Here is a 26,669-nt window from a genome sequence, read left to right as displayed (position 1 = left end):
AATTAATTCTCTCTCACCACAAGAACTATGACACCAGGGTTGGAAAGTGTGATGGAAAAAGTCAATGCTCCAGACCCTGCCAGAGATGAAATCCACCAGATTATGTCACCTTTACTTTATGTACATTTTTTTTGGTTCCATAATTTATTCAATTTAAAATTTCATAAAATTATTCCATAATTTATGCAATCTAACATTTCATAAAATTAATTATTCCATAATTTATTCAATTCAAAATTTCTTAAAATTAATTTGCACCACACAATTCCTCATGGTGTCAAAATTGAATTTATTTTTTGCTAAATACTTATGTCCCTTGTAAAAATTATATCATAGTAGCGAGACATGTGGAAATTCCACAGTGGCATCTTTCAGATGTAATATATTACTACTAGGCATTCTGTGGACGTTCAACGCCACAATATTATTACTAGCGGGGCATGTGGAAATTCCACAGCGATATTTTCCATATGTAATATATTGCTGTAACCCTTTTTGTTAAAACTGTAAAAGTATTTATCTAAGTAACCTGGTTAAGTCAGAATATATCTGGTTATTACGGTTTATTTCCATTATCCTCATAGGAGTCTATGACATATTTCTATTGTATGGATGCCCAGCATGAACATAAATCCCACAATATCATTATATCATCTTTAGACAAAACAGATACTACTCTTGGATCCTAGCCAGAACACTAAGAAGCTATATTCTAGTTTAAGGTATGGCCCAAAAGTAACTATTTTATTTTATTTTTACATTACATCTTTGGTGATCAGGAGATCCTATTTATTAAAAAGGAGGATAGAAGGTAATAACATACTACAAACATTAAATTAGTATATAGATATGCTAATTTAATGTTCGTAGTATGTTATCACCTTATATTCTCCTTTTTAACAAATAGAATCTCCTGATCAAATAATTCATAATCTGGAAACCGTGACACACGTATGTACGTACGTTAGAGGTACTATGGTATTAATATATATATTCTGTTACATGTTTGTCAACTCCCTTTAACGTTTGTCTTCAAACAAACTGTTATATATATATATATATATGGATTTGGTAACACAATTTTATTAGTATTTTTTTTTTTAATAGATTGGATTTGTTACATTAGCCATGTTATGAAAAATAACAGTTAAAAAATTAAATTAAAAAAAAAAAAAAAAAAAAAAATAGATGATAAAAAATAAACTGAAGTTTATTGATTCAGAATTACATTTACAAATCACGATGCCGGCGAAGATGTAGAAAAGATTCTTTGAGCAGGGATAATGAAATTTGAAATTACAAGAACATGAAACCTGTCATCAGGTTCTAGAAATCCAATTGGCAAAACTAGCACGGATTACTCATGCACACATGTGAGAGTTTGCATTTTATATGGCTGATAGATGTTTGACAAAGTCTTCGGACTAGCAGGGGGTTGGCTTCATTAAACCTCGGTACCATTCAAATAAATCTTGATTGTTATAACATGTAAATAAAACATTGATCTTGTATTACGATTGAGCACTCTAGTTTATTCTTTTTCTACTTCCACTTAAGTATTCATAAATAGATATATTAGTTATGATTCCAAAACCATAAGATGTATTTTGTATTTTATTACTATACACACACACACGTATATATATGTATATATAAATTGTTCACATTTGAAAAATGAAAATTATAGAAAACATGAAAGCATAAAAATTATAAGCATTCTTATAATGTCAATATTCTAGACTGTTATTTATCAAAAAATGTTTTTAAAAATAAAAAAAAATCAATTAAATACCTTACATGGGTGCTTGTACAGGTCCCTCCCATGAAAAATAAATCGTATAATGTACATTCTTATGACATCATGAAAATATCATACACAATCATTGATAAACTAAAAATAATGTTTTGTTTATACAAAAAAAAATTATTTTTACGTACATTTGAGTGTTTCCAATGACCCCAATCACCCACCCATGTTAAGAATAGTTTTCTAAAATCTTGCAAGTTTGAATTATTTGCGAGTTATCTCTTTTGTTCCTGTTTTATCGCCAGACAGTTCCTCCTCATTTAGCCATAAAATTTGATTTTCTTATTTAAAAAGTAAAACTACTTGATTAATTTATGTGTTTTTTGAAATATGATATTTTCTTTCCACCATGGGTACATACATTGTACAGATTTTTTTTTTTTTTTTTACTTATTCTGATTTTTTTTATTGAGAAGGGGAGACTCTAGACAAGCATCAAAACATATTGCTCAACTTGAAAATGTCACGTTCTCCATAATCGTTTTACATTCAATATATTAACAAAAAAAATAAAAGACTGTTGAAATATTAAAATTATAATGAAATCTATAATTTACACGCTGATATTTTTTTTTATAAAAAATACATTTTAGATGAGAAACATTTTAATCAGCCCCAAATATATACATATCACACACACATGTATACATGTGTGAAAGTTAAAATATGAAAATTTTACAAAACGAAATATTTTATGGAATATTGGCTAAGAATATCAACAAACTAGTAAAAATGACAAAAAACATCATTAAAGTTCGGCCAAATTCATTTGACACAAAATAATCTTGCTTCTATTTAGTAACTTGCTTGTAACTGAAATATCTTGGTTCAGCTTCAATTATGTATTTCTGTCCTTATTTTTACTAGTTTGTTGATATTCTTATCCAATATTCCACAAATATTCATTTGCTTCACTAAAAATTTCATCTACAATTTTTTTCATTTTGTTTTCAATCAGGACTTTTTTTTCAACATTAATTTTCCACTGACATTGAGATCTTTTCAGTATTTATTCTAAAAGTACTCAATATGAGAGTAGAGCTGAATAATAATTTATAAAAATGTATATAGCAATCAAGCTACACAGAATTTTCATGTTTTATCCTCATGAGGACTCATCAGATTAAAATGCATTACAAGGTGATGATGAAACACGGAAAATTCTGTGTAGCTTGATTGCCATATATATATATATACATACAAACCCTCTAGTTCTGGGATAGAGTACTTTTGTAAATGATATTAACCTGATGTTTACTTAGCATAATGCAAATCTCTTTGTAAATAAACAAATTGAGAACTCTAAAAGTAGAGGTAAAATGTTTATACAAAGACATTGGAAGATATGATTTGTGGGCGCTGATCTCATAAGTGCCGACTATCAACTAGATGGATGTAAACTTGATTCCTGGCTTGGGATGGGTGCTAGTCTAGCTGCACTGATGAGCTGTGATACAGCAAAACAATCTGTAGATGATATATACACATACATCAAGACCAGATTGAATATCATTAAGGTTAACTATACCTTTACAGACTAACTTTTAAAACTAGTGTGTGTGTGTGTGTTAGTTTTGAAAGTTAGTCGATAAAAGTAATCTTAATATCCATTCTAGTCTTCATGAATTATATATATATATACATATATATTGCATCTAATGCTCTGCTAGTTTTTGCCAAAATGGATTTACTTTCTGACCATGTCATCACCTGCAAAGGTTGAACAATGATGCTGGCAATGAAGAAAGATGTCTAAAGTGTGTTGCTTAAAATTAATGTACATCCATAAATCTGAATAAAATTAATGGGTGTTGTGGGGGAATAAATAAATAAAACGTCTGAACATGAAATTATATTACAAGACAAAGACGAACATTTTTCCGATCGATTTGTGATGCCAAGTTTTCAATCTTCACGAGTCGCACTTTTTCAGCGGTGCCAACGTTGTACACGCGATACACGTGGAAGTTGGACTGCTTCTCAAAGGCGAACTGAACTTCATGTCCGGAGATTTCGAAAGCTTCCTTCTTATCTGACAGGGTGCTCTTCACTTCTATATAAACTGTATACAGAGATTGGTTAGTGCCGTCTGTCTTGTAGAGTTGACACTCAAAGTCAAACGGTTTACCAGATTCTTGCATTTCATTGACCCATACGACGCTGAATATATAACTATCTGAGCGGACTTTCTGTTGCAATAAATAATTGAATACAAGATTTTCACCCCAACGACCAGTGACTTGGTTATTATTTTTTGATTCTTGATCAATAATGGAATCTGGGATTTTCAGGTCACTAGAAATGGTAAGTTCCTTATATTCCACGTCTTGGGCAGTTTGTAACCAGACGGGTGTACCTATGGAAAAAAAAAAACAAAAAAAAAAACAAATAAATGAAAAATGTTTAGCTGATGAAAAAAAAAAAAAAAATTTAACATTTGTAGGTGCTTCTTCAGAATTCAACCCATTTTCAAAACAAAAATACAGAAAAAAAAAAAATCTTCATCTCTACCTGTATAAGAGCCATAATGGAAGGAAGATCTTGCAAAAATAAAAAAAATCAAATTTTATGATAAAGTGAAACGTTAGGTTTTGATTTGCTACGTTTTATAAATAAGCTTGAAGACAACTCAATTACAACTATTGAGATCAAAATAAGCCTCGTAATGGTTACAATTCTCTCTTTTCTTTTAATTGCATTTTCACATTGAACAAAGCACAGTGCCACTTTGATGTAAGGACTACTATCTAGGACATAATTTGCAGAGATACTATGTAGGGAGTTTAGCAGCAAGCTGTCTGTTTACATTACACTTGAACTTCTGCATGTCAGTACAGTTGAGAAAGCAGAAACCTAGAAGGGAATTCCAAAGTTTAGCAGTTCTAGGGAAGAAATTATTAGAGTAGAAGGCTTTTTGGCATGTGGGGTTTGTGTAAGGGTGGGATTTTGCTGCTTGTCAGAGCATCAAGGGGGCACAAGGGCTTGTAGTTCGTCGGAGCACCTACCATTAAAATACTTGTAAAACAGACAGAAGAATACAACATTTCGTCAATGGGACAGAGGTTGAAGTCTAGCTAACAATTTGGGAACTATTAGGTTGGTGACTCTTTTGAACACTAGTCAAATCACTAAAAATTGTGAAAAAGATGATTTTCTTCATAAAAAAACCCAAAAAACTACCTGATCAATATAAGTGATTTTTGGAATGACATTTTTGTTCCATGATCGGTATATTTATTAATGTTTTTTCTGCAATTTATTTTTTTTAAAATAGGTTTAATTCTAAATAAACACCCAAGGTCACTTGAAAAATGGTTGGATCATTCTACCATTCCAGTAGATATTTCACTGCTGATGCAATTCTCTACCTGTATAAGAGCCAAGTACATCCAAAGATGGAGTACTGTTGCCACATCTGGGCAGGAGCTGCTAGAAAAATCTTATCCTGCTGTAACAGAGTTCAAAATAGACTTTGTAGCTTGTTTCTCTTCCCTGCAAACTCTTTCCCACAGAAGAGACGTTGCGAGTCTGTCTGCTTTATTATTTTCACTAGCCTGGGTGCCTGGTATTGCCCGGGTGTTTGGAGGTGTGTGTTGTGCAAAAAAAAAAAAGAAAGTGGTAGCAGGCAGAATAGGCTCAAACCTGCACTACGAAAAAGGAAAAGAAAGTGGAGGTTTGTGTAAGGGTGTTGGTTGAGAGGGAGGGGGGGGGGGATTTCAAGCGGAAAAAAAAAGTGGTAGGTAGTAGGCAGGCAGGCTCAAACCCATACCGCGAAGGAGGAAAAGAAAGTGAAAAAAATAAAAAATTGTGACGGGTTAGCTGTTGCGCCCATCACCAAACCGGAAGGGACGTAAATTTAAATTAAGGTTAGGAAATAAAAAAGAGGCGATGACTTTAGAAACTATCGTCGAAAATAGTGACCCCCCCTCCCTCCCTGTAGAAACATGCCTAGTTGAGGGTGAATGAATTAGTGTTTTTGGCCAATTTTTTGATATTTGTCGGCCAAAGGGGCAAGTTTCAAAATGATACTGATCTCATGAAAATCTGCCACCTCTGTCGAAAGTTTTTGGAGACATACAAACATACATTCAAACAGACAGATGAGCTTTATATTATAGACTAGCGGGGGTGCCCGGCGTTGCTCGTGTGTTTGGAGGTGTAAAAGAAGGGAAAAGTTTTGGTAGGAAGGTAGGCTCGAACCTGAAGCTTTAACGCGAAGGTGGAAAAGAAAGGGAAAAAAAAACCTGGCATCTTACCTGCTCGACTACGACGATTGAAGAATGAAAACCATTTTAATTTAACAAATAAAAACTTAATGGAACAGGTGCGTGAATTTAATGAGGCCAAACATCACGCCATAGAGGGAATGAAATTCTGCACTTAAATTTTGCTGCGCTGCAGTTTTTTTGGTTTTGTTTCACCAACTTTGGTTGCGCAGTAGTTTTTTTGGTTGGGGAGAAAAACTAGCTCCCCATAAAAAGGGGAGTTAGCAATTGTCTGATTTAAGGGGGTTACCCCGCATTGATCAAACTTCGTTGCGTTTCTGGACGAGTGTCAGGGTTTTTTTTTTGTTTTTTTTTTAAGTTACGGATTCAGTTTCGCTTTTATACTGAAAAGCCAAAGAAACATGCGTAGACCAAGAAATATCGCGAAAATAGTAAAAGTCATTCAAATAAAAGATAGCCATGACCTCCCTTTGTAAATCGTAGATATTATAATTTAGACAGTATATAAAAAGTTTTAAGAATGAGTGACTACCCCGAGCCCCCCCACCTTCAAAAATGCACACACTAACACATTTTGCCTTTTATATATGACAAGTGCTCATCTAAGCTCCAATGTATACCCTCCCACCCGCCAAACTTTCCTGAAAAACATGCGTCTAAAACCACTATCAATAATTTCCCCCCCACTCTCTGTGTGCCTAAACCTAAACATAGATTCCATGAACAAAGCTTCTTTCTTAGAACTGCACGCCTATGGAACTCTCTTCCATTTCCGTGTAGCTGACTAAAATATGGCTGTCTTCAAGTCCAACATAAACAAGTTCTTGAGCAGTCTCCTTAAGTAATCCATTTTACCAAATTTCCACTACTAATGATTACTACGATATTGTCCCATTGACTACTGTACACTCATTAACACTTATCCTCATGTGGCCTCCGGGCCTTGATAAGTGGTGACTCCTTTGTATGTATATATATGTAACAACTTGTATTAGATCAGACTACTATTCTCATTGTGGATGTTATTTTCACAATGTTTTGGCCGATGTAACTTTGGACTTTCTTCAGATGCATCTTGTCAAACTGTAGAATCTGTATGGAGTTTAAAGTGAATGCTTTATTTCATTTCTAGGGGGGAGGGGAGTAGAAGATTTGATTAATTTGCAATTATATTCTTAGTATCACTCTTATTGAGAATTGAATTTTCAACCTTTAGAAAACCATTACTTAGAACTAATTATACTTAACACTTTTATCCATTGCGCCACAATCCTTTTGAAACAATTTTGTAACCTGACAAATTTGTGTACGGAGATTAAAAAAAAAAAAAAATATCAGTTGGTTCGGTGTTTTGTTTTATGACATCAATCCTTTTCGGATTATGTGTCAACCAAAAGAGGAGACTTTGCAAACAAAATAATGGCTTCTTGAAAACGGAGCTTACGACTGAGAAAGAAGACCACTTGAGATTGACATACAGAAATTATGTCCACTTGTAAATTAGTAGTCCCATTAGCTTTGTCCATGGAGGGATATAAAAAAAAAAAGTATATCAGTTGATTAGGTGTTTTGTTTTACGACACAAACCCTTCTTCGATCATGTATTTATCCTTAATGTTATTAATATCTTAAATTTATTTGTAAAAAAGTACCACTTAATATTGATTTCTCCCTCAGATGTAAATATGCAAAATGCTGCATGCTTAGTTGGGGTGCATATGTGCATGCTACAAACAGCAGGTTTGCAAGGGGAAAAATATTTAGTCAAGATAGGAAACCATCTCTTAGGATGATAAAACTAGAAATCAAAGGGAGCGAACTCCTTTTGCTTCAGGCAGATCCCACCCCCTACATATTATGTGAGAATTGGATGAATATCAGTTTATTAACATTTCTATGAAAATAGTGCCCATTACCGTTACTGACCCAAATGAGATAAATAAATAAGTACTAATAAATATTCAGAAAGTAATATTGTGATATTACAAATGTCAATACAATTAATAAAATCACATTGTAAGAGAATTATTAATTTACTCCTTCAGTCCAGCACCTGTTGGTAGACAATGTTCTTTTTTGCCCTGTTTTTTTTTTCAAATGCTCCCGTTTTTACGTAATGTTTCACTAATTTGTTTCTTCAGTCAAAATTATGTGATCCTTTCTCACACCATTACAGCAATAATCATATATTATAATGAGTCGAAAATGAGGCCACATCAAAGAGAGGTCACTCATATTCTTGTCCAGGGTTGCCAGATTGGCCTTGTTAAAGCCAAATTTTACAAATTTGTTTTTTTTTTTTTTTTTTTTTTTTGGAAACAGTTTTGACCTTCAAAGGTTGTATTTGACCTTTTTTCATACCGACTAAGGAAGAAAACAAACAGAATATTATTTAGATAATGGATTGCAGGATCACTCGATTACATTTTAATTCTTCAATTTTAATCCTGAGTTTCTCCTTTAATTCCTGTAAAGTTTCAGGTTTGTTGATACAAATTTTTCCTTTGAGATAGCCGTTCGTCATACCAAATTCTTTATTAAAAGCATACAATAAAACTCAATAAATTCTATTTTTATTTGTGATCATTTTTTTACTCAATTGTCTTTCATAATTTTTGAGAATTTATACTGTTATGTTTTCACCCGAAATGTGTTATTTTAAAAGCTCGCCGATTTACACAATAACAAAAGAACTTATCGATGTATTTAGGAGCTTTTTATACTTTTGAACTATCAATATGTCACAGAACTTGCGATTGTACATTACCTGAATATTTTATTTATCAAAATGAATGGAAACGTACAAAATATAGAAAGAAAAAAAGTAAATAAATAAAAACAAAAAATTATACAACTAAAAAAAAAAAAAAAAAAAAAAAAAAAACTACTATAAAACTTGATAATTCAATAAATTCTATTTTTATTTGAAATTATTTTTCTACTAATCGTTTTTTGTAATTTTGTGAATTTATACTATTGTTTTCACCTGAAATTGTTATTTTAAAAGCTCACCAATTTACACAATAACAAAAGAACTTATCGATGTATTTAGGAGCTTTTTATACTTTTGAAGTGTGTTCATCTTTATATTCAGTTTAATGAGACACTCAACTGAAAAGATGGCGGCAATCGAGGGAAAGACTAGAAATAAACTCAAAGCAGAAAAAAGTATGAACACCAAGTTAAATCTCAAAAGGGGACATATAATATGGCAGCTAAATAAGGAAAATTAAATTATCTGTTTTTAAAATAAAAAATATAAGAACTATAAATATGTCACAGAACTTGTGATTGTTGAAATATTTTGTTCATCTTGTTTGGTTGTGAATCCACATTTGAACAGCCTAACATTAAAACTTGTACATTACCTTGATTATTTCATTTATTAAAATGAATGGAAATGTACAAAATATAGAAATTTAAAAATACAATAAAAACAGCAAAAACAAAAAATTATACAAGTAAATTAAAAACTTACACAATTATGAACATGAAAGCATAAAAAAAACACAAAAACAAGTCTCTTATTGTACACGCATCCCTATACTAGCCAGATTTAATCTTCTGCAATGATCAAACTGTAATAACCAAATTACCTATCTTTAGTTGAGAATTTTCTTTTGAACATCTTTAAAACATTTCAAAACTTATACATTATATGGATTATCTTATTTCTAAAAAAAAGGCTAAAAAGAACTACAAACAAATGACACAAAAATCAAAAACATTAACATAATTACATTCACTGAGATCTAACGTCTGAAATTTAACTTGACACAATAAAAAAACATGCAGAAAGTCAGAGAAAAGATCCACTGATTCTGAATTGTTTATTTTTGAAGGAGGTAACAAGTCGATTATTATTTTCATATTAACTGGATAAAATTTAGTTTTAACTGCTTTGTTGAAGTCAGGTTGTACATGGTCCCTGCTTATGAAGCTTCAAAACTTTTGCAACAAAAAAGATTAAAACATCTATTTAAGTGATAACTTAAGAGATAAACTGACCATTTCCTTTCCTAAAATCTATTCAACTCAAATGGTTCCATTAATAACACAAAAAGGTCAGCATTATCAATGTAATGTTTTTATGATTTCTAACAGGTTGCGGAGTTAGACTCATAAGAATGCCTAGGTCTTTTTTTTTTATATTACATTTTCACCCCAAACAAGGCACGTTGCCACTTTGATGTAAGGGGCTACTATCAGGTACCTAAGTTGAAGGGATACTATGTAGGGATTTTAGCAGCAAGATGTTTGTTCACATTACACTTGAACTTCTGCATGTCAGTACTGTTGGGGAAGCAGGAAACCAGAAGAGAATTCCAAACTCCTGCAGTTTTGGGGAAGAAGTTATTAAAATAAAAGGCTTTCTTACATCTAGGGATCTCAACTGTTTAGGGATGGGACTTCGCTGCTTGTCGGGTTTGTCGGGGGTATTTTTGTCAAGGGGATACAAGGGCTTGTAATTCGTCAGAGTATCTACCATTAAAATACTTGTAAAACAGGCAGAGGGATGCAACATTTCGTCGGTGGGACAGGGCTGAAGTTTAGATGACAGTTTGGGACCTATTAGGTTGGCGACTCTCTTTTAGATCCTTTCTAGGAGACTAATAGCAGATGCACCAGCCCATATGTGAGAGCAGTACTCCATACACGGGCTAATGGTGGCTTTGTAGAGGTACAGGATACTTTCGAGTGTAAGTAACTTTCTAGCACGATAGAGAGAGCCCACTTTCTTTGTAACACCCTTAGCAATAATCTCTTTATATCTATTCCAACGCATGTTTCCTGTTAACGTTAAGCTAAGGAGCTTGAATGAAGTGCTCTCAGGTAAAGTATCTCTAGCCATAGTTATTGGAGGCTGGTAAGGTTTCATGTAATTATTAAAAGAAACAAGCTTTGTCTTGGCAGCGTTGAACATTACCATCTATTTTTGACCCCATTCCACTACAGACTGAAGGTCTTCCTCTAGTGTTTTGGCCATTACCTTGAATATGTGTTCATTAGTTTTCCTCAAGTGCTTGCTATAAAGGTCTGTGTTGTATCTTTAAATCCAACTGATTACTACTGAATATTGGAAGATTTAAAAACAAAGAAAAAAGAAAAAAAGAAAAAAGAAAAAAAGAAAAAAGAAAAAAAAAAGAAAAAGAAAAAAAAGAAAAGAAAAAAGAAAAGAAAAAAGAAAAGAAAAAAGAAAAGAAAAAAGAAAAGAAAAAAGAAAAGAAAAAAGAAAAGAAAAAAAGAAAAGAAAAAAAGAAAATAAAGAAAAGAAAAAGGAAAAGAAAAAAGGAAAAGAAAAAAGGAAAAGAAAAAAGGAAAAGAAAAAAGAAAAGAAAAAAGAAAAGAAAAAAAGAAAAGAAAAAAAGAAAAGAAAAAAAGAAAAGAAAAAGGAAAAGGAAAAAGGAAAAGAAAAAAGTAAAAGAAAAAAAGGAAAAGAAAAAAGAATAAAGAATAAAGAAAAAAAAAGAAAAAAGAATAAAGAAAAAAGAATAAAGAAAAAAGTTATAAATTTTGGCATTCTAGGAGTCTGAATCAGATATTTTACTTTCAAACCCTTTGACCTTTTCAATCAATATTTCATTCAGATATTTCTTTGAAATTTATTATTGAGGATAGCATTAATCGCAAACCAATTACTTATTTGAGCCAATCGTTAATTCGAACAGATTATTATTTAGGGAGTTAGTTTTGGTCAGGTGCTGGTTTCAAGTAATAAATCGATATTATCTCTCTACTTGAACAAGACTGTAGCTCTGTTAGTTCAATGTATATTGGAATACCACATTGATCACATAAGGAAAAACAATTTTAAAATCGTAATATTTACTGACATAAAATCCAACAAAAATATAAAACTGAGAAAAAAAAAAATCATTTAAATTGTAGAGATTAAAGAATGTGTGGGGAAAACAAAAACCAAAAAAAACAAAAAAACAAAAAAAAAAACAAACAAAAGTAATGAAAACATTTACAATACAAGTTGTCCACAGCGGATCATTTTTTGTGATTGAATTTGTTTTAAGTAAAAAACAAACAAGAGAACAACTTACTGGAATTCTGGTTATTTGGAGAAAACCACATGACGCATTTACCTATTTATTTAAAAAAAGTTAAAATCAAATTTTATGAACAATATAAGAGTGCCATTTTGAAAATAATCTCAAAAAAACAAAACAAAAAAACAAAAGGGAGACAACTCAATTCAATCTTGCAAGATTTTTTGTTGTAAGGCCTATGAATTCCTATTCATCACTTAAAAATGATTTTCTTTATTAAAAAAAAACTACTTGATCAATTTTTATTTCGTCACAGGTACCGTAGAGATTTTTGTTTATTTTTGTTTTTTATAATCTAGGGCTAATTCTGGACAAGAACCAAAATATGTTTAGCATGAATGTCGCTGAAGTAGACAATATTTAGATTACTATCTGAAAGCAATATAGCGTAATATTTATATGTGTGCAGCACAGACTTGGCACACCGGATTTGAGTTGAAAGGATCGATAGATTGCTAAACAGATGCACGTGCATAGTAATTGAGTGAAACCAATGAAGGTAAGCCCAGAAGACTTGAAATGACCTCAAATACCTTAAAAGAAAGAATTTAATAGAGAAAATCATTTTGCACCGCTTTGGCCAACATGCAACACACATTGGATATGAGAAAGACGCGTTAGATGATGAAATCTTTTCTCAAATATTTTATATCTAAATTTATCTAAAGTTATCCGAGATCAACATGTCAAAAATATTTAGAGAGATTTATCTAGAAATACAAGAAAAAGAAAATATTGAAAAGTTAAATTAAATTTGAAAAGTTTTGCTAATGAACTTAACATAAAATGCAAGTGTGTGTGTGTGTGTGTGTATATATATATATATATATATATATATATATAACTACTTAATTTACTCAGATAAAATTAATATACGAAAGTATAGATTTATGCGTAAACTTTAAGTATTTACTTCAAAAGTGCTCAATACGTAGGTAGAAGTAGTTAGTAATTTATAAAATATATATGGCGATTAAGCTACACTGAATATTCGGCGTTTCATCCACAATAGGACTCTTCAGGCTTATGCACAAATTCTTTGGTTGTTTATCGTTTTTATATGCTCCTCTTCTATTGAGATTTTAGTTAGCCAATCAGCTTTCTAGTATCCAGCGCGCCCCTTCCTATCAGCCAATGGGTATGCATTTTATCGGACAAAGGATCTGTTTTAAAACTAGGTTAGTTTGAGAATATATATTTTATAAATTACTATACATAGCAATACACATGAAAAAATTGAAATAGCTTGAAATAGTTCAATATTGGTATGCATAGAAAGAGCTTGATGAGCTAAGAAAGAATCTTTTTAAATTTTTAAAATCTGATTAAAATTAAGGAAGTTATGGCTATTTTTGTGCCTCACACGTTTGGATATTTTTCCCTCTTTAAGACCATATGCGTTTCGTCACATTTTTTACACTACTTTTTCAGTAAAAATGTCATATCTTTGTTAAAACACAAGACTAAGAAATGAAATTTACCATATAAGTGTATTTTTATACAAGGAATCAGAATATGCAACTGAAAATCTCTCAAAGTTTATGCTTTCCAAATAATCTGCAGTAAATGTGCATAAATATGCAGCAATTCCTTAAAAATGCCATGTATCCATAAACAGAAAAGAAGTTGGAGAACTCAAAGTTGAATTGTAATGTGCTTTATGTAATAAAAAACTTAAATCTAAACATAAGACCATTTAAAAATGAATATATTGCAATATTTCTTTGGTATTATTATAGATTAACACCTTCTGTTTAACCCCACTCAACTCCTTCTGACCACCCCTCCAAAATGTGATTCTACCTTTTTAGGAAATTATGTATAAAATGCCATGAAAAACTTTAATGAAAGATAAACAAATTATTTTAGAATTGAATGTAAAATAATTTCCTATTACAGGTCATTCTAGCATTTTAGGGCAGTTAACTGTTTTTTTTTCTATGGGAAAATATGCATGCTTTTTTTTTTTCTTTTTTTTTTTTAAAGATGATTATGTGTAGTTTTAAGAGGGTTTCTATGCAATGAGAATATGGGGAGGGTTGCCATTCGGACTTTGAATTAATTGTAGGGCTAAGGAAAATTATGTGTGAACATACTGAAAACTTGACAGAGACAAAGCTAACAAAAACAATATTAGAGGGGGGGAGCGGTTAGTTTCACAAAAATTTAATGTAAAATAATTCATCATTTCCTGGCCATTCTAGCATTTTAGGACAGTTAATTTATTTTTATGTGTATTTTTCTTTAAGGAAGGATCTATTTTTTGTTTGTTTGTTTTGTTTGTTTGTTTGTATGTGGCTTACAGAGGTATTTTGTTGGGGGGGGGGGCTTGCAACTCGAACTTAGTGTTATTGTTAGGGTTAAAGAGTGTTTTAGGAGGAGACTTGCCACACATAATTTGTATTAGAGGTGAAGTTAAGAGAGCTTTTTTTCAAAGAGAGCATTCAAAAATTTGTTGATTTCTATTTTCGAGGTTGAAGGTGTTAATTCCATAGGCCGTTTATACTACGCTGGAGCAGGTTGTAAAAATATCTTTCGCTTAATAAGTAGAAAAAAAAAAAAATAACGAAATAAAAAGCTTCCTAATTGTAGTTTGATGTGTTTTCTAACTGCTTTTAAAATTTCAAGAATATTGATATAGATTTTGAGGGTTTGTATTACTATACACATATTCGAAAAAGTTGTCAAAAAAACAAATATATAACAAATAAATGTTATCAAAAGCAAGTTACTTTTCTACCTAACTGGATAATTTTTTAGTGTTTTTATTTAATGTAACATGTTTATTCAGCTTGAAAACAGTGTTTACCGATGTTTTGGAAAATTTTAAATGGTGCCCGACTCTCTTGAAACGGTAAGTTTGTGGAAAAGAGTTAAAAATAAAAAAGTAGACAAAATACTGCTAGAAACTCACTCAATATATGTTACCGTGACATAGGCTGACATATATTCGGTGAGTTTTTAATAGTATTTTGTATAGTGGTTTTTTATTTTTAACTCCTTTTCTCAAACTTACCGTGTCAAACAGAGTCGGGCCGGGCGCCATTTTTAATTTTCCAATACATCGGTAAACACTATGTTTTTCGAGCTGAATAAACATGTTACATTGAATAAAAACACAAAAAATATATTCAGTTTGGTAGAAAAGTAATTTATCTTGCCTTTGATAACATTTATTTGTTATATATTTGTTTTTTTGACAACTTTTTCGAATCTATGTATAAACGAGATTTTGATACTTATTTTGATTTTGAAAAAAAAGACATTTGTGGCTGTTCGCAGTAAAACATTGTTTTAATTCGTTGTTCAAAACTAATTTAAAGAATAAAAGTGCATGCAAGCTATATATCTACAAAAGTTTATTTTGATTTTTTAACCATGTTTTTAAATTTGACGAGCAATGTGAGAAATTGCAACAGATTCATAATGCCGAATTGGTTGGGATTGTTGTTATTATACATTCTGAAAACCGAATAGTTCTAAACTAATGTTATTCTGATAACAAAATAGCTCTAATTAAACATATAAGAACATTTATATTCATATTTTCATGTTTTTCTGAATTCGTTCTTGAATAAAAATTAAAGAACGCGTGTTGTTTATACACTGTGCTATGGCTGATTCTACAGGCTGGAGCTGCTGCTGCTTCTAGTAATACTAACTTCATTTGACCAAATTCGAGAAATAGAAACAATTTTTTTTTTCGGGTAGGTCCTTTTAAATTATCAATTACCGCGGTCCTACTCAACATAAAATAATACTTTTAATTGATAAAGATAGTAAAAAGATTGATTTACTTACTACTGGGTGTCCGAAAAAATTTTTTTTCAAAATGTTCAATACTCGTCATATTAAAGTCTTATTTTTAACACGACAAAAAAAGAAATGGTCAAAAATATTTCGGACACTTGACAGTATTAAGATTAACACCTCTTCTAATTGGTTCCCAAATTTCATGACGAAATTCTTCATACAATCACGGTACGGACCTTTAGAAAACAGGGGGGGTCATTACAAAACCTTACCGAAAACGCCATTTTATGATGTTCACATTTTTATTACTTTATTTGCTTAAAACTCTTAAAATATATAATGTACATTCATATTTATTAATTCATTTGAAAGTATATTCATTTCCGAACAAAACAGTAGTAATTTGAAGACTTGAAGTGCTTTGGTTTAAAAAATATGGCTATTTTAGTAGAACTACCTTGAAATCTGTGATTATCCAAAGCGTTTTTTCGTCCGTGTGTATTACTACAATATATATATATATACACACACACACAATGCCTTTAATAGGTTTCCAGCATTTTTTGTACAGGCATTTAAAATTGGCACAGACATTTGAAAATTCAGTATGTTATATCGATACATATTATGAGATGACTGACTAATTTTTATGATTTCAGATTCAAATGAACAGCAGGAATCGAAATACACCCTACTAAAGCCTGATTGTCACAACTGGTGAATTAAAAAAATGCAATCTGGATGTGAGGACACTTTAGAAGAAACGATATACAATAAAATTCTGTTTTAAACTTGGAAAAAATGGAATGCTTTGGACCATCTTGCATGAATCGAGCATCAGTTTTTAAGTGGCATAAGAGATTCAAGGAAGGTAGGAAGTTTGTGAGGGATAAGAGATGTGGGAGGAGAAAGGAAGTCAGAACACCAAAGTAAAGAATTCCACGGATAAGGACAGTCATGTGTCTATAGAGACAATAAGTGCACAGTTTAATATCAGTGGAGAAACTGTATGCACAATTATCCACAAGGAACTGAAGATGCGGGAGATTTGCGCAAAGTTTGTCCCAAGGGTGCTCCATCCTAGTCACAGTCTATTTTACGAAGATGGGCATCAAGACAGTTCCTCATCCTTCCTACAGTCCAGACTTTGCTCCCTGTGACTTTTAGTTATTCCCTATTCTCAAGGAAAACCTTAGAAGCTATCGTTATGGGACAATTCAGAAGATGAAAGAAGCTTGGACGAGGGTCATTGACACACTAACACATGTCTTTCATGGGGCCTTCCAGAAGTTGAGGAAATTACTTTGAAGAGGAATAGAGTTTCATGTATATCAATAGAAGTGCTTATACGAAAAAGTCTGGAAACTTATTTAAGGCACTTATATACAGCATAATCGCGTTGACACACCGGTTCTCGTCAGATCACTGAAGTTAAGCAACATTGAGCCTGGTTAGTACAAGATGGGTGACCATCGACGCTGTATATGCTCTCTGCTTATCTCAGCATTTGTTTCCAGTTGTCTTGTACATACACTTCACTTGTCACTGGTATATCGACTCAGGATAGGTGTGGTTGGAAATTGCGCACCTCCTGCCACCAAAATTTCATGCGCAGGCACCCCTTTGTGAGTATCCACAGTCTGGTAAAGACTGAAGGAGCCTCTATATATATATATATATAGTGATGGTAGGATTCCAATATTTTTTTACATATTCTGATACAATGACTGATTTGGATTCTTTTAAAATCTGAATATTTACTAGAGATTACATTTTTTTTTTTTTTTTTTTTTTTTAAATTTTAAGCTTTATAATAAAAAGCAAATAAGTTTATCAGAAACAAAGACTTAGGAAATAGGGTTTATCAGCAGAACAATAGAGAGGAAGTTATTCACCAGGTTAGACAAAAGGAAGCTGACATGCGATTGTTGGTAAAGATGACGGAAACAAAAGGACTAAACATGTAGATAAATTTAGAATTGGTTTGCAATTATTTTGAGCAGTTGCTACGAGTTTACAACAGTAGCAACAGTTAACAAATGGTTTAGGCTTTGCAACATTCAACGACAATGTACAATTGACAACAGTTGTGAGTTTGACACAGTCGAAGGCAGATTATGACTTGGACCAGGTCAGGAGAGCCTTAGGAGATTGAGATGAGTTGACATTAAACAACAAACTCAGCCTTGACAGAACATACATGTGTTCAGAGGGTCAATGGTGTCATACACAGAGTACAATTAATATTTTCAGAAAATGTTGGAGTCTCTGTTTCCTTTTGTTTCTCGTTTTATTTTAATTTTCATACTTGTGATCCAAGACACACTTCGGCAGTCGCTAATATGATAGAGATGACGACACAGGCAAAACAGGAGAAATTTGCGGCATACAACAGTGGGGACTGCGATTGTTGTTGAACGGGTTAGCACATGTGGTCTTACAATCATACACCTGGGGTGTGTTTAACAGTTAGCAACCAGAACAGTGACTGGAATCCACACTTATCGACGAAGAGCACCTTCAAAGATTAAATCTGTTCTCATTTGTGCACAGATGGATGTAAGGAGATTTGATTCTGGTGTATGACATTAACCATGGAAAGCTAAATCTACTTTTCGAGTTTTCATCTCAGCACCAAATTGCAGCCTCCGCGAACACCCACAAAGGTCCACCACTGTTGCTTTTAGCTAAGAAACGCAACATTCTCCATCTGCGTTTTTACTCTGTGGAACAACCTACAAGAGGCGGTTGTGACGACGACTACCATATCCAAGTTCAAAACGGATCTGAACAAACAATCAGACTTTTGTGCGGACGTAAAAAGCTCCCACTTGTTGCTATTTTTCGTCGCCAAATAAATTTGACATTGTTCTGCAAAAGTATGTATGCATATGCAAATGTGTATATGCTAGCGTGAGTGTAATTTATACAAAATTTGGAGCTGAAGCCTTTAATATTTAAGGGTAGGTTGTTCTTGTACTGGCAGCCATTATCAAACAGAAGTTGCTTTTTTTTTATTTTTTTATTCCTAGTATTGCCTGTAGTAAGGGTTGAACCTTTAATCTCAAGAAGACTAAGAACTAATTGTTACCCCATACCTTCATCTGTTGTGTCAGGTGTCTTCTTGAGATTGGAGGTTCAATCCTTATTACAGGCGGTACTAACTAGGAATAAAATAAAAATTACCTAAGCATTCTACCCAGTAATGGCTGACATAGCAAGAACAATCTACCCCTTTGGATTAAATAAAAAAATTCAGTTTGAAATTCCATACATTTTCCTGAATTTAATACGATGAAGATCAGAAGAAACGTGAATTACATCCAAGATGAGAACAGTAGCAATCAAAAAAATCTTGAGCAATTTGTAAATGGTTTGTTTTATGGCATATCAACCCTTTTCAGATTGTTTAATGCTGATTTTGCATGATTACTGTCATGATTTTGCCATTGCTTATGACCTCAATCAGATTGTTCGCGAACCCACCTGTGTGCCTGATACAACCGGTCAATATGCAAGCCTCTTAGACCTTTTCTCTCAACTTCCCCTGAGCTATGTTCATGTTCCGTTCATTCTCCTCTAGGATCCTCCGACCACTCCGTCATATCAGTTAAGATAAAAACGAAATGTAAGAAGCCCCCAGACGTACCCCTCCACCGTACTGTATATCGATACTCTATGGCTGACTGGGATAGCTTCCGTACATTCATATCTGATTTACCTCTGCACTCCATGTTTAAAAAGGAAGTGTCCTCTATAGTATCAGATCTGACCGAATGGTTAATTGTAGGCATAGACCAATTCATACCATCTAAAAAATTCCAACAAAAACCTAACAGCCAGCCATGGTTCTCCATAGAATGTGCTGCTGCTATCGTGCACAGAAATCACTTTTTCCATAGCTACCAACGTAATAGATGCACTGAGACTAAAGCTGCTTTCAGGTCTGCCAGCAACCACTGTAAAAGAGTAATAAAAAATGCAAGAGAGCTATATGCCCAGTCTGTTAAATCCAAGGTAGCTGATCAGCGGCTTGGATTCCACCAGTTTTGGCAAATAACAAATAGGATCCTGAACAGAAGTGTGCGTTCTATACCAACCATTATCAATGGACAAGAGGTCATCTCATCAGCGTCAGACAAGGCCAAACTATTTGCAAAGAACTTTGCAGCTAATTCTACCCTATGCGACGAAGGCCATCAACTCCCCATATTTCCTCCTATAACACAGAACAAGCTAGGTAACATACAAATATCCGTGCATGAGGTCGCCAAGCTAATAAAGAACCTAGATTCCAGTAAAGCAACTGGCCCTGATGGCATCCCAATGATAGTGTTAAAAAAGCTTCAACCAGAACTTGCTCCCAATACTTACGAAACTATTTAAGGAGAAGTGCTTTCCGACTCCCTGGAAGACCTCATCAGTTTGCCCTGTATTTAAGAATTCAGGTGATAAGTCATCTCCCTCTCAATACAGACCTATAAGTCTCCTGTGTTATGAGTAAGTTGCTGGAATCCATATTAAATAGAGAAATAGTCAACCACCTCAGCAGGAATAACCTTCTTAGTGACACACAATATGGTTTCCGCTCTGCAAGATCTACCGCAGATGTGCTGACGGTTATATCCCACAGGATTAGTGAATCTCTTGACAAAGGCTTCCTTTCTAGGGCAATTGCTCTTGACATATCAAAGGCCTTCGACAAGCTATGGCATAAGGGTCTACTTCACAAGATTTCCAGTTACGGTATAACTGGAAATGTTTTCTCCATCATTAAATCATTTCTCTCCGATATGCTCATAAGAGTAGTGGTAGATGGACAAAAATCAGAGGCCTGCAATATAAATGCTGGAGTCCCTCAGGGGTCAATTCTGGGCCCAACCCTCTTCCTGATCTACATCAATGACCTCCCTAAACACATACTTAAATCATTCGTTGACATCTATGCTGATGACACGACCATCTACGGCAACACATTAAAGGCTGTAAATGACAAAGTTCTCTCTGATTCTCTCTCCTCTGATCTCGAGCGCGTGGTTCAGTGGGGGAAGATGTGGCTGGTTACCTTTAATGCATCCAAAACCAAACTCCTATCCTTACATCATCAACGCTCTGATCCCCAGCTGGCATCAATTGTGATGGATGGCTCTCGTCTGGGTGAGGCCCCGTGTTTTGACAAGCTTCTGGGTTTGACCTTTACTCCTGATCTGAAATGGAACACGTACATCAAGTCTGTTGCCAAGATGGTGGGATCCTTCTACCGCTCCAGAAGATATCTCACTACTGATGCAATTCTCTATCTATATAAAAGCCAAGTACGTCCAAGGATGGAATACTGTTGCCATATCTGGGCAGAAGCTGCTAAAAAAAGCCTATCCTGCCTTGACAGAGTACAAAATAGACTTCGTGGCTTAGTGGGGGATGCCCTTTTCTCTACCCTGCAACCTCTCTCCCACAGAAGAGACGTTGCGAGCCTGTCCTTGTTTTATCGTTATTTCCATGGCAGATGCTCGTCTGAACTCCAATCTCTGGTCCCCCCTCGCCAATCTTTCACGAAAAACACCCATCTAGCTGAATCCACTGTGAAAAATTTCCCCCACTCTATATCTGTGCCTAATTCAAAACGTGGATTTCATGAACAAAGCTTCTTTCTTAGAACTGCACGCCTGTGGAACTCTGTTCTGTCTGCCTGCTTCCCTCTGGACTACAACTTGGATGTCTTCAAGTCCAATGTTAACAAATTCCTAATGAACCGCCCCCTTAGGTAAACACTTCAGCAAATCTCCACACTAACGTAATGTACTTGCAATAACCCTTATCCCTGAGTGGCTTCCGGGCCTTGATAAGGGGTGATCACTGTGTAAAAAAAAAAAAAAAAAAAAAAAAAAAAAAAAAAAGTCATTTTCATTCAAAAATTTTATGCTTCAAATTCTTTAGATCTTCAAATATTTAATCATAGTGTTTGGTTTGGTTGTTTTGTAGAGGAAAATTGTTATTCATGTTTTTGGCTTTGCAGAACATGATTGAATTTTGCAAGAGGAAAAAAAAAATAACATTAATGTTTAGTGCATTTTGGGTTAGGAAACAAGTCACTACAATGGAATCCTCTAAGCAATAAATATGTGCAAATATAAAGATATAACAAGTCAAGTGACAGGCAGAAAGTAAAATAAAAAAATATAAAAATAAAATGAAAGTTAGATAAATGAGAAAATATCCAGTAGGAGAAAGTTCTTTAAGGCAAGGGGTGGAGGTGTAATGCCAAGTCTTCGAAATACCGTGGTATAAATAGTTCTCACTTACTCAACCACCCTAATTGATGTATACCCTTATTGAATAAATCTATATATATAAGTATATACTTTTTATACCTTCATTTTCTTTCTTTATTGACATATATATATATATATATAGTTTTCTTTACAACAAAAGGTATTATTACTAGACCATCATTCATATTCAAGAGTACTTTTACCATTTAATTACTGTATGTAACTTATGCTGGGTTAAAGAAATCTTGTGTGACATCACTTTTTGCAAAGCAGTCAGGCCATATGAGGATCTACTGACCACTGTATGAAGAAAAAAAGCAAAAAACGTGAAGTGATACCGCCATGTTACACGTCTCGCAAAGCTAATCCTGCAAAGGAGGAAGAGAGGGCAACGAAGCAAAAAATGGAAGCACAAAATCCTAGAGCGAACAGAACGGTCGCTGAGTAGCACATACAAGAAGTCATAAAATCGAGAAGACCATGAAAAATGGCTGTTTCCAGGTTATCTTTGGGGTCCCAACAGTCAATTGGGCAGAAGAACAAAGAAAACAATTTTCACACATTGTCATATAATGTGAGAGAGAGAGGCAGACAAACTCTAGACACTGCTACAATTTCAACAATTATGAAAACCAGACTTCACAACTGCCTATGATGCATGCTGTCTAAAGAAATCGAACTAAAAGACAAAGACTTGACCACCCATAGTGCTCCCCACAAGTTGTTCGCGATGGACTTACCAAGAGACGGTTCTGCATGTCTTTTGGCGTCAGGTTCCATTCCTCCATCAGAAGATCTCTTCCTACGGTTAGGACGGTGTTCAGATGATTCCGGGCTTTCAGACTGGCTCTGTATGCCAGCATCAGTATCGGATAACGGTTGTTCGGATCTTTTGTTAGGATCATCTGGATGTCGAGATGTTATTCCTTGTGGTGTCTGTGGAGGACTCATGACATCCACGTTTGAAGCATGTTTTGTAGTTTCAGAAACTTGAGAGTTGCTCCTTGAGTACATACCTTAAAAATAAAACATTATCGACCTTTATCTAAAAAATTCTAACAAAAACAACAAAAAAAAAGAATTTTTTTTTCCAATTTTTGAGATAAGGATTTATTATTCGAATGACTGTTCTCATCTTCAGCGCCATTTTCACAACGTTTCAGTTGATGTAATCTCCAACCGTCTCCAAGTGTATCTTGCTGAACTCTAGAATCTTTCTGCAAAAGAACCCATGGCATAGTGGATAAGAGTACTTGGTGAAATTCTGTTGTAAAAATTAACACTCTTTTGGCGGTCGAAGGTTCAATCCTCAGTGTGGGCGATACCCAAAATACAATTATGAATTAATTAAGACTCCTACCCAGTCATGGCTGATGCAACAAGATGATGCTACACCCGTGGATTAAATAAATGGAAGGTTCTGTTTGAAATTTCGAGCAGATTCCCGAGTTCAACAAGATACAACTCAAGATTGTCAAAGGTTACATCGTCTGAAATGTGAAAATAACATTTAAGATGAGAACAGTAGCATGACAGAACCAAATATAAATAAAAACAAGTGAAGCATGCATGGTCCCCTGTGAGTGCACAATGAACGAAGCACAAATAAGTTCAGTATACCCCCCCCCACACACACCAACCACCACCAACATTTAGCCCCAGAAGTCCTAGAAAGTTTTAGGCCTTAACATATGTAAATTTGAGTTCTGTATCATGCAAAAAAAGAAATGATTAAGTCTATCATTTGCCCTCTCCCCCCTTATAACTCCCTTCTAAAAAATAAAAAAAAATAAAAATAAAATAAAAGCAGCTCAGATGTGGGCTCTCTTAAACCTGAAAAATAGGCCCCAATATATAGAAAATACATAAAATCTTTCACTTTTGCAAATAAATTTTAATCCACCACCAGAAGAATCTTTATTACTTTTCAAAAAAAAAAAAAAAAATTTTTAGCTGGTTTGGGCTCACCAGTGATATCCTTGCTTTCGAATCGTCGTCTTCCGTCATCTGTATTTCCCCTATTCTCATTCTCTGATGCTGAAGTTCCATGAGAAACTGGATCTTTAAGTTCACGATTACCTGATGATGGCTGCTGGTTAGTCGAAACATCTTCAACAGATTCAGATGATGCAAGTGTAAACTTTGTGTGACCTTGAATCTGTTCCTTGTAACTCGGCCCTTGAGGGGCTGGCCACATGGTCATTACTTTCTCTGTAGTACCTAAATAAAACAAATTATAGAAATTAGAAATATTTTAGGATTTCTTTTATACAACAAAATCTTGAATAAATTCAATTAAAAAAAATTTCTTATACTTTGTTCATATTTTTTCAGAATTTTTTTTTTTAGATGAGGATCGAGATTTTGGATTACTTGTGCTACTATTCTCATCTTAATATTTTCCACGTTTCAACAAATGTAACTTCAGACGATTTTCAGGTCCACCTTTTCAAACTCAAGAATTTTCATAAAGAATATTTTAAAAACTTCACTATTTAATCCACAGAGGTAAATTGTTCTTGTTCTGCCAGCCATGATGATTGTTACATAACACCTTTAACCATTGCACTATGGGTCCATGTGTATAGTTCTAATATGAATTTTGAGAGCCTTAACTGACGAGTTCAAGCAGAAAAAGATGCACATAAAGTCTATATAGACTGAAGCATTGTGAAAGCAATTCACGTTGGGATCCTGGGCCAGTAAGTAGAGATTACGTTAACTAGTATGAATTTTGGCAAGGATCACATTAAGTACATGTCAGAATAACCTGGCAGCAAACTGACATATACCCCACTGCAGGTAGCATGATTGAAGCGGGGGATCAAAGATTAGCTCTCTAGACAAAACATGCTAGGAACACTCTGGGCTGCAAAAATGCCTGAAAAGCCCTGTTGGCATTACCTGGTGTGAGCATTTCAGGCGATTGGCAATAAATCTTCCTCTTCTCAAAGAAAGTGCCTGGAAGGGTGGACCTCCTAGAACTGCACAATACCAGCAACCTACCGTAGTCAACAGGAAGAGATCATTTTAAAAATGGTCTAATCTGTTGGCTTTGGTGCAGGGGAAACCCTTCCCTGGCTGAAAACTGAAAAGGATTAACAGGTTTGGATTATCCTATGATGAGAAAATCTGGAGATTCATCTTCAGATTAATTTTAGTTCAAATTAACAAACAAAGGTGGTCAATAGTAGAAACATTTTAAGACATTCTTTTGATTGCTGACCGATTTCAAACTGGGGATGAGTGAACGTGGCTATGCTCGCTTGGGGCAAAATGAAATAAGGGACCATTTGATGTAAAAGACTAAAATTTCTTTCCATTATTCCAAATTACTTTTCTCACTTTGTATTTATTCGGATTAATCGGACTATTGTTCTCATCTCGAGTGTTATTTGCACAACATTGTGGTCGACGTAACCTTTGACCTGCTTCAGGTACAAAAGTCACCATGTTTGGTAAGGAGAATCTGAAGAAGGTCAGAGATTACATCGACCGAAACGTTGTGCAAATAACACTCAAGATTAGAATGATAGTCCGATTAATCCAAATAATACAATTATTCCTCATCTCAAAAATCGTAACATGATTCTCAGCTTGCAGGTTATTCTCACATTTCAACCCATAAAAGATCGGAAGTTAAATCAGCTGAAATGGTATGAGAAGAAAATCCAAGGTGAGAACTGTAGACCAAATAATCCAAGTTATCAATCCTTATCTAAAAATTCTAAAATATGAAATAATAAAATTAACAAGTTGAGTTATTTAATGCCGCAAAAAGTGCAAGAAGTCCAGTATCTTGATACAGAAACGTTTTCGTAAAGAATGGAACATCATAAAAATTATGGGCTTAGGAAAAAAAAACCATTTACTTTTTGAAATCTATAGTCTGTGTGTGTCTGTACATTTCCCTACACAATAACTGTCAATTTTTAGTCTACAGACTCGAAATTTCATATACAGGGTACTGAGATTTGGGAAAATCTTTGTGATCGGTTTTCGGCCAGGGGTCAAAGTTCAACAATTTGACCTTTGAGAACTCTACCAAACTCATCCGACAATTTTGGGTATAAACACTTGAAATTTTAGATATAGGTTACTTGGACATGGATCTAAATTAATAACTTGATTTGAGCCCAAAACAATAAATGTTTAGGGGTCATAATAGGGGTCAAAGTAAAAAAAAAAAATTGACCTCTGCAGTCTCTACCAAATTACTCGGACAATTTCGGGTCTAAACATTTGAAATTTTACATAAACGGTATTCAGAGATAGGGCAAACTTTTTAATCGGTTTGGGTCAAAAACTTTTAGTTACCAATATATAAATGTATGTATGCATATATGTTTGCATGTCTGCCTAAAACTTTCTACAGAGGCGACGGATTTTACCAAGATCAGTATCGTTTTGAAGTTCGACCTTTCAGATGACAAATATCGAAAAATTGGCTGAAAACATTAATATCTTCACCTTCAACTGGGCACTTTTTCACCGATATTTTTGAAAGTCATCCTCTCCTTTCGATTGTCTAGCCTTAATTTAAACATAAGTC

General features: G+C 33.7%; 1 protein-coding gene across 3 annotated transcripts in view; it reads right to left on the bottom strand.

The window, feature by feature from the left end:
- Positions 1 to 3,505: 3,505 nt before the first annotated feature.
- The window catches only part of LOC145259724 (uncharacterized), a 130,331-nt gene continuing 107,167 nt past the window's right edge, over positions 3,506 to 26,669 (bottom strand). For 2 of the 3 annotated variants that reach the window (XM_080117412.1, XM_080117411.1), the window contains exons 31-34: positions 24,086 to 24,337; positions 22,858 to 23,133; positions 12,087 to 12,128; positions 3,506 to 4,163 (exon numbers count right to left, since the gene is read on the bottom strand). In XM_080117412.1, coding sequence (XP_079973538.1) covers positions 3,658 to 4,163; positions 12,087 to 12,128; positions 22,858 to 23,133; positions 24,086 to 24,337 — 1,076 coding nt within the window. In that variant the 3' untranslated portion in view covers positions 3,506 to 3,657. The remainder of the gene's footprint in view (positions 4,164 to 12,086; positions 12,129 to 22,857; positions 23,134 to 24,085; positions 24,338 to 26,669) is intronic. The other variant, XM_080117413.1, reaches the window with a different exon arrangement.

This window comes from Euprymna scolopes, chromosome 35 (assembly GCF_053919585.1).
Source record: "Euprymna scolopes isolate OS-2025 chromosome 35, ASM5391958v1, whole genome shotgun sequence".
In the NCBI taxonomy this organism is placed as follows: Eukaryota; Metazoa; Mollusca; class Cephalopoda; order Sepiida; family Sepiolidae; genus Euprymna; species Euprymna scolopes.
The sequence above is the reverse complement of the archived record's forward strand: the minus strand, read 5'-3'. Positions and strand labels throughout refer to the sequence as shown.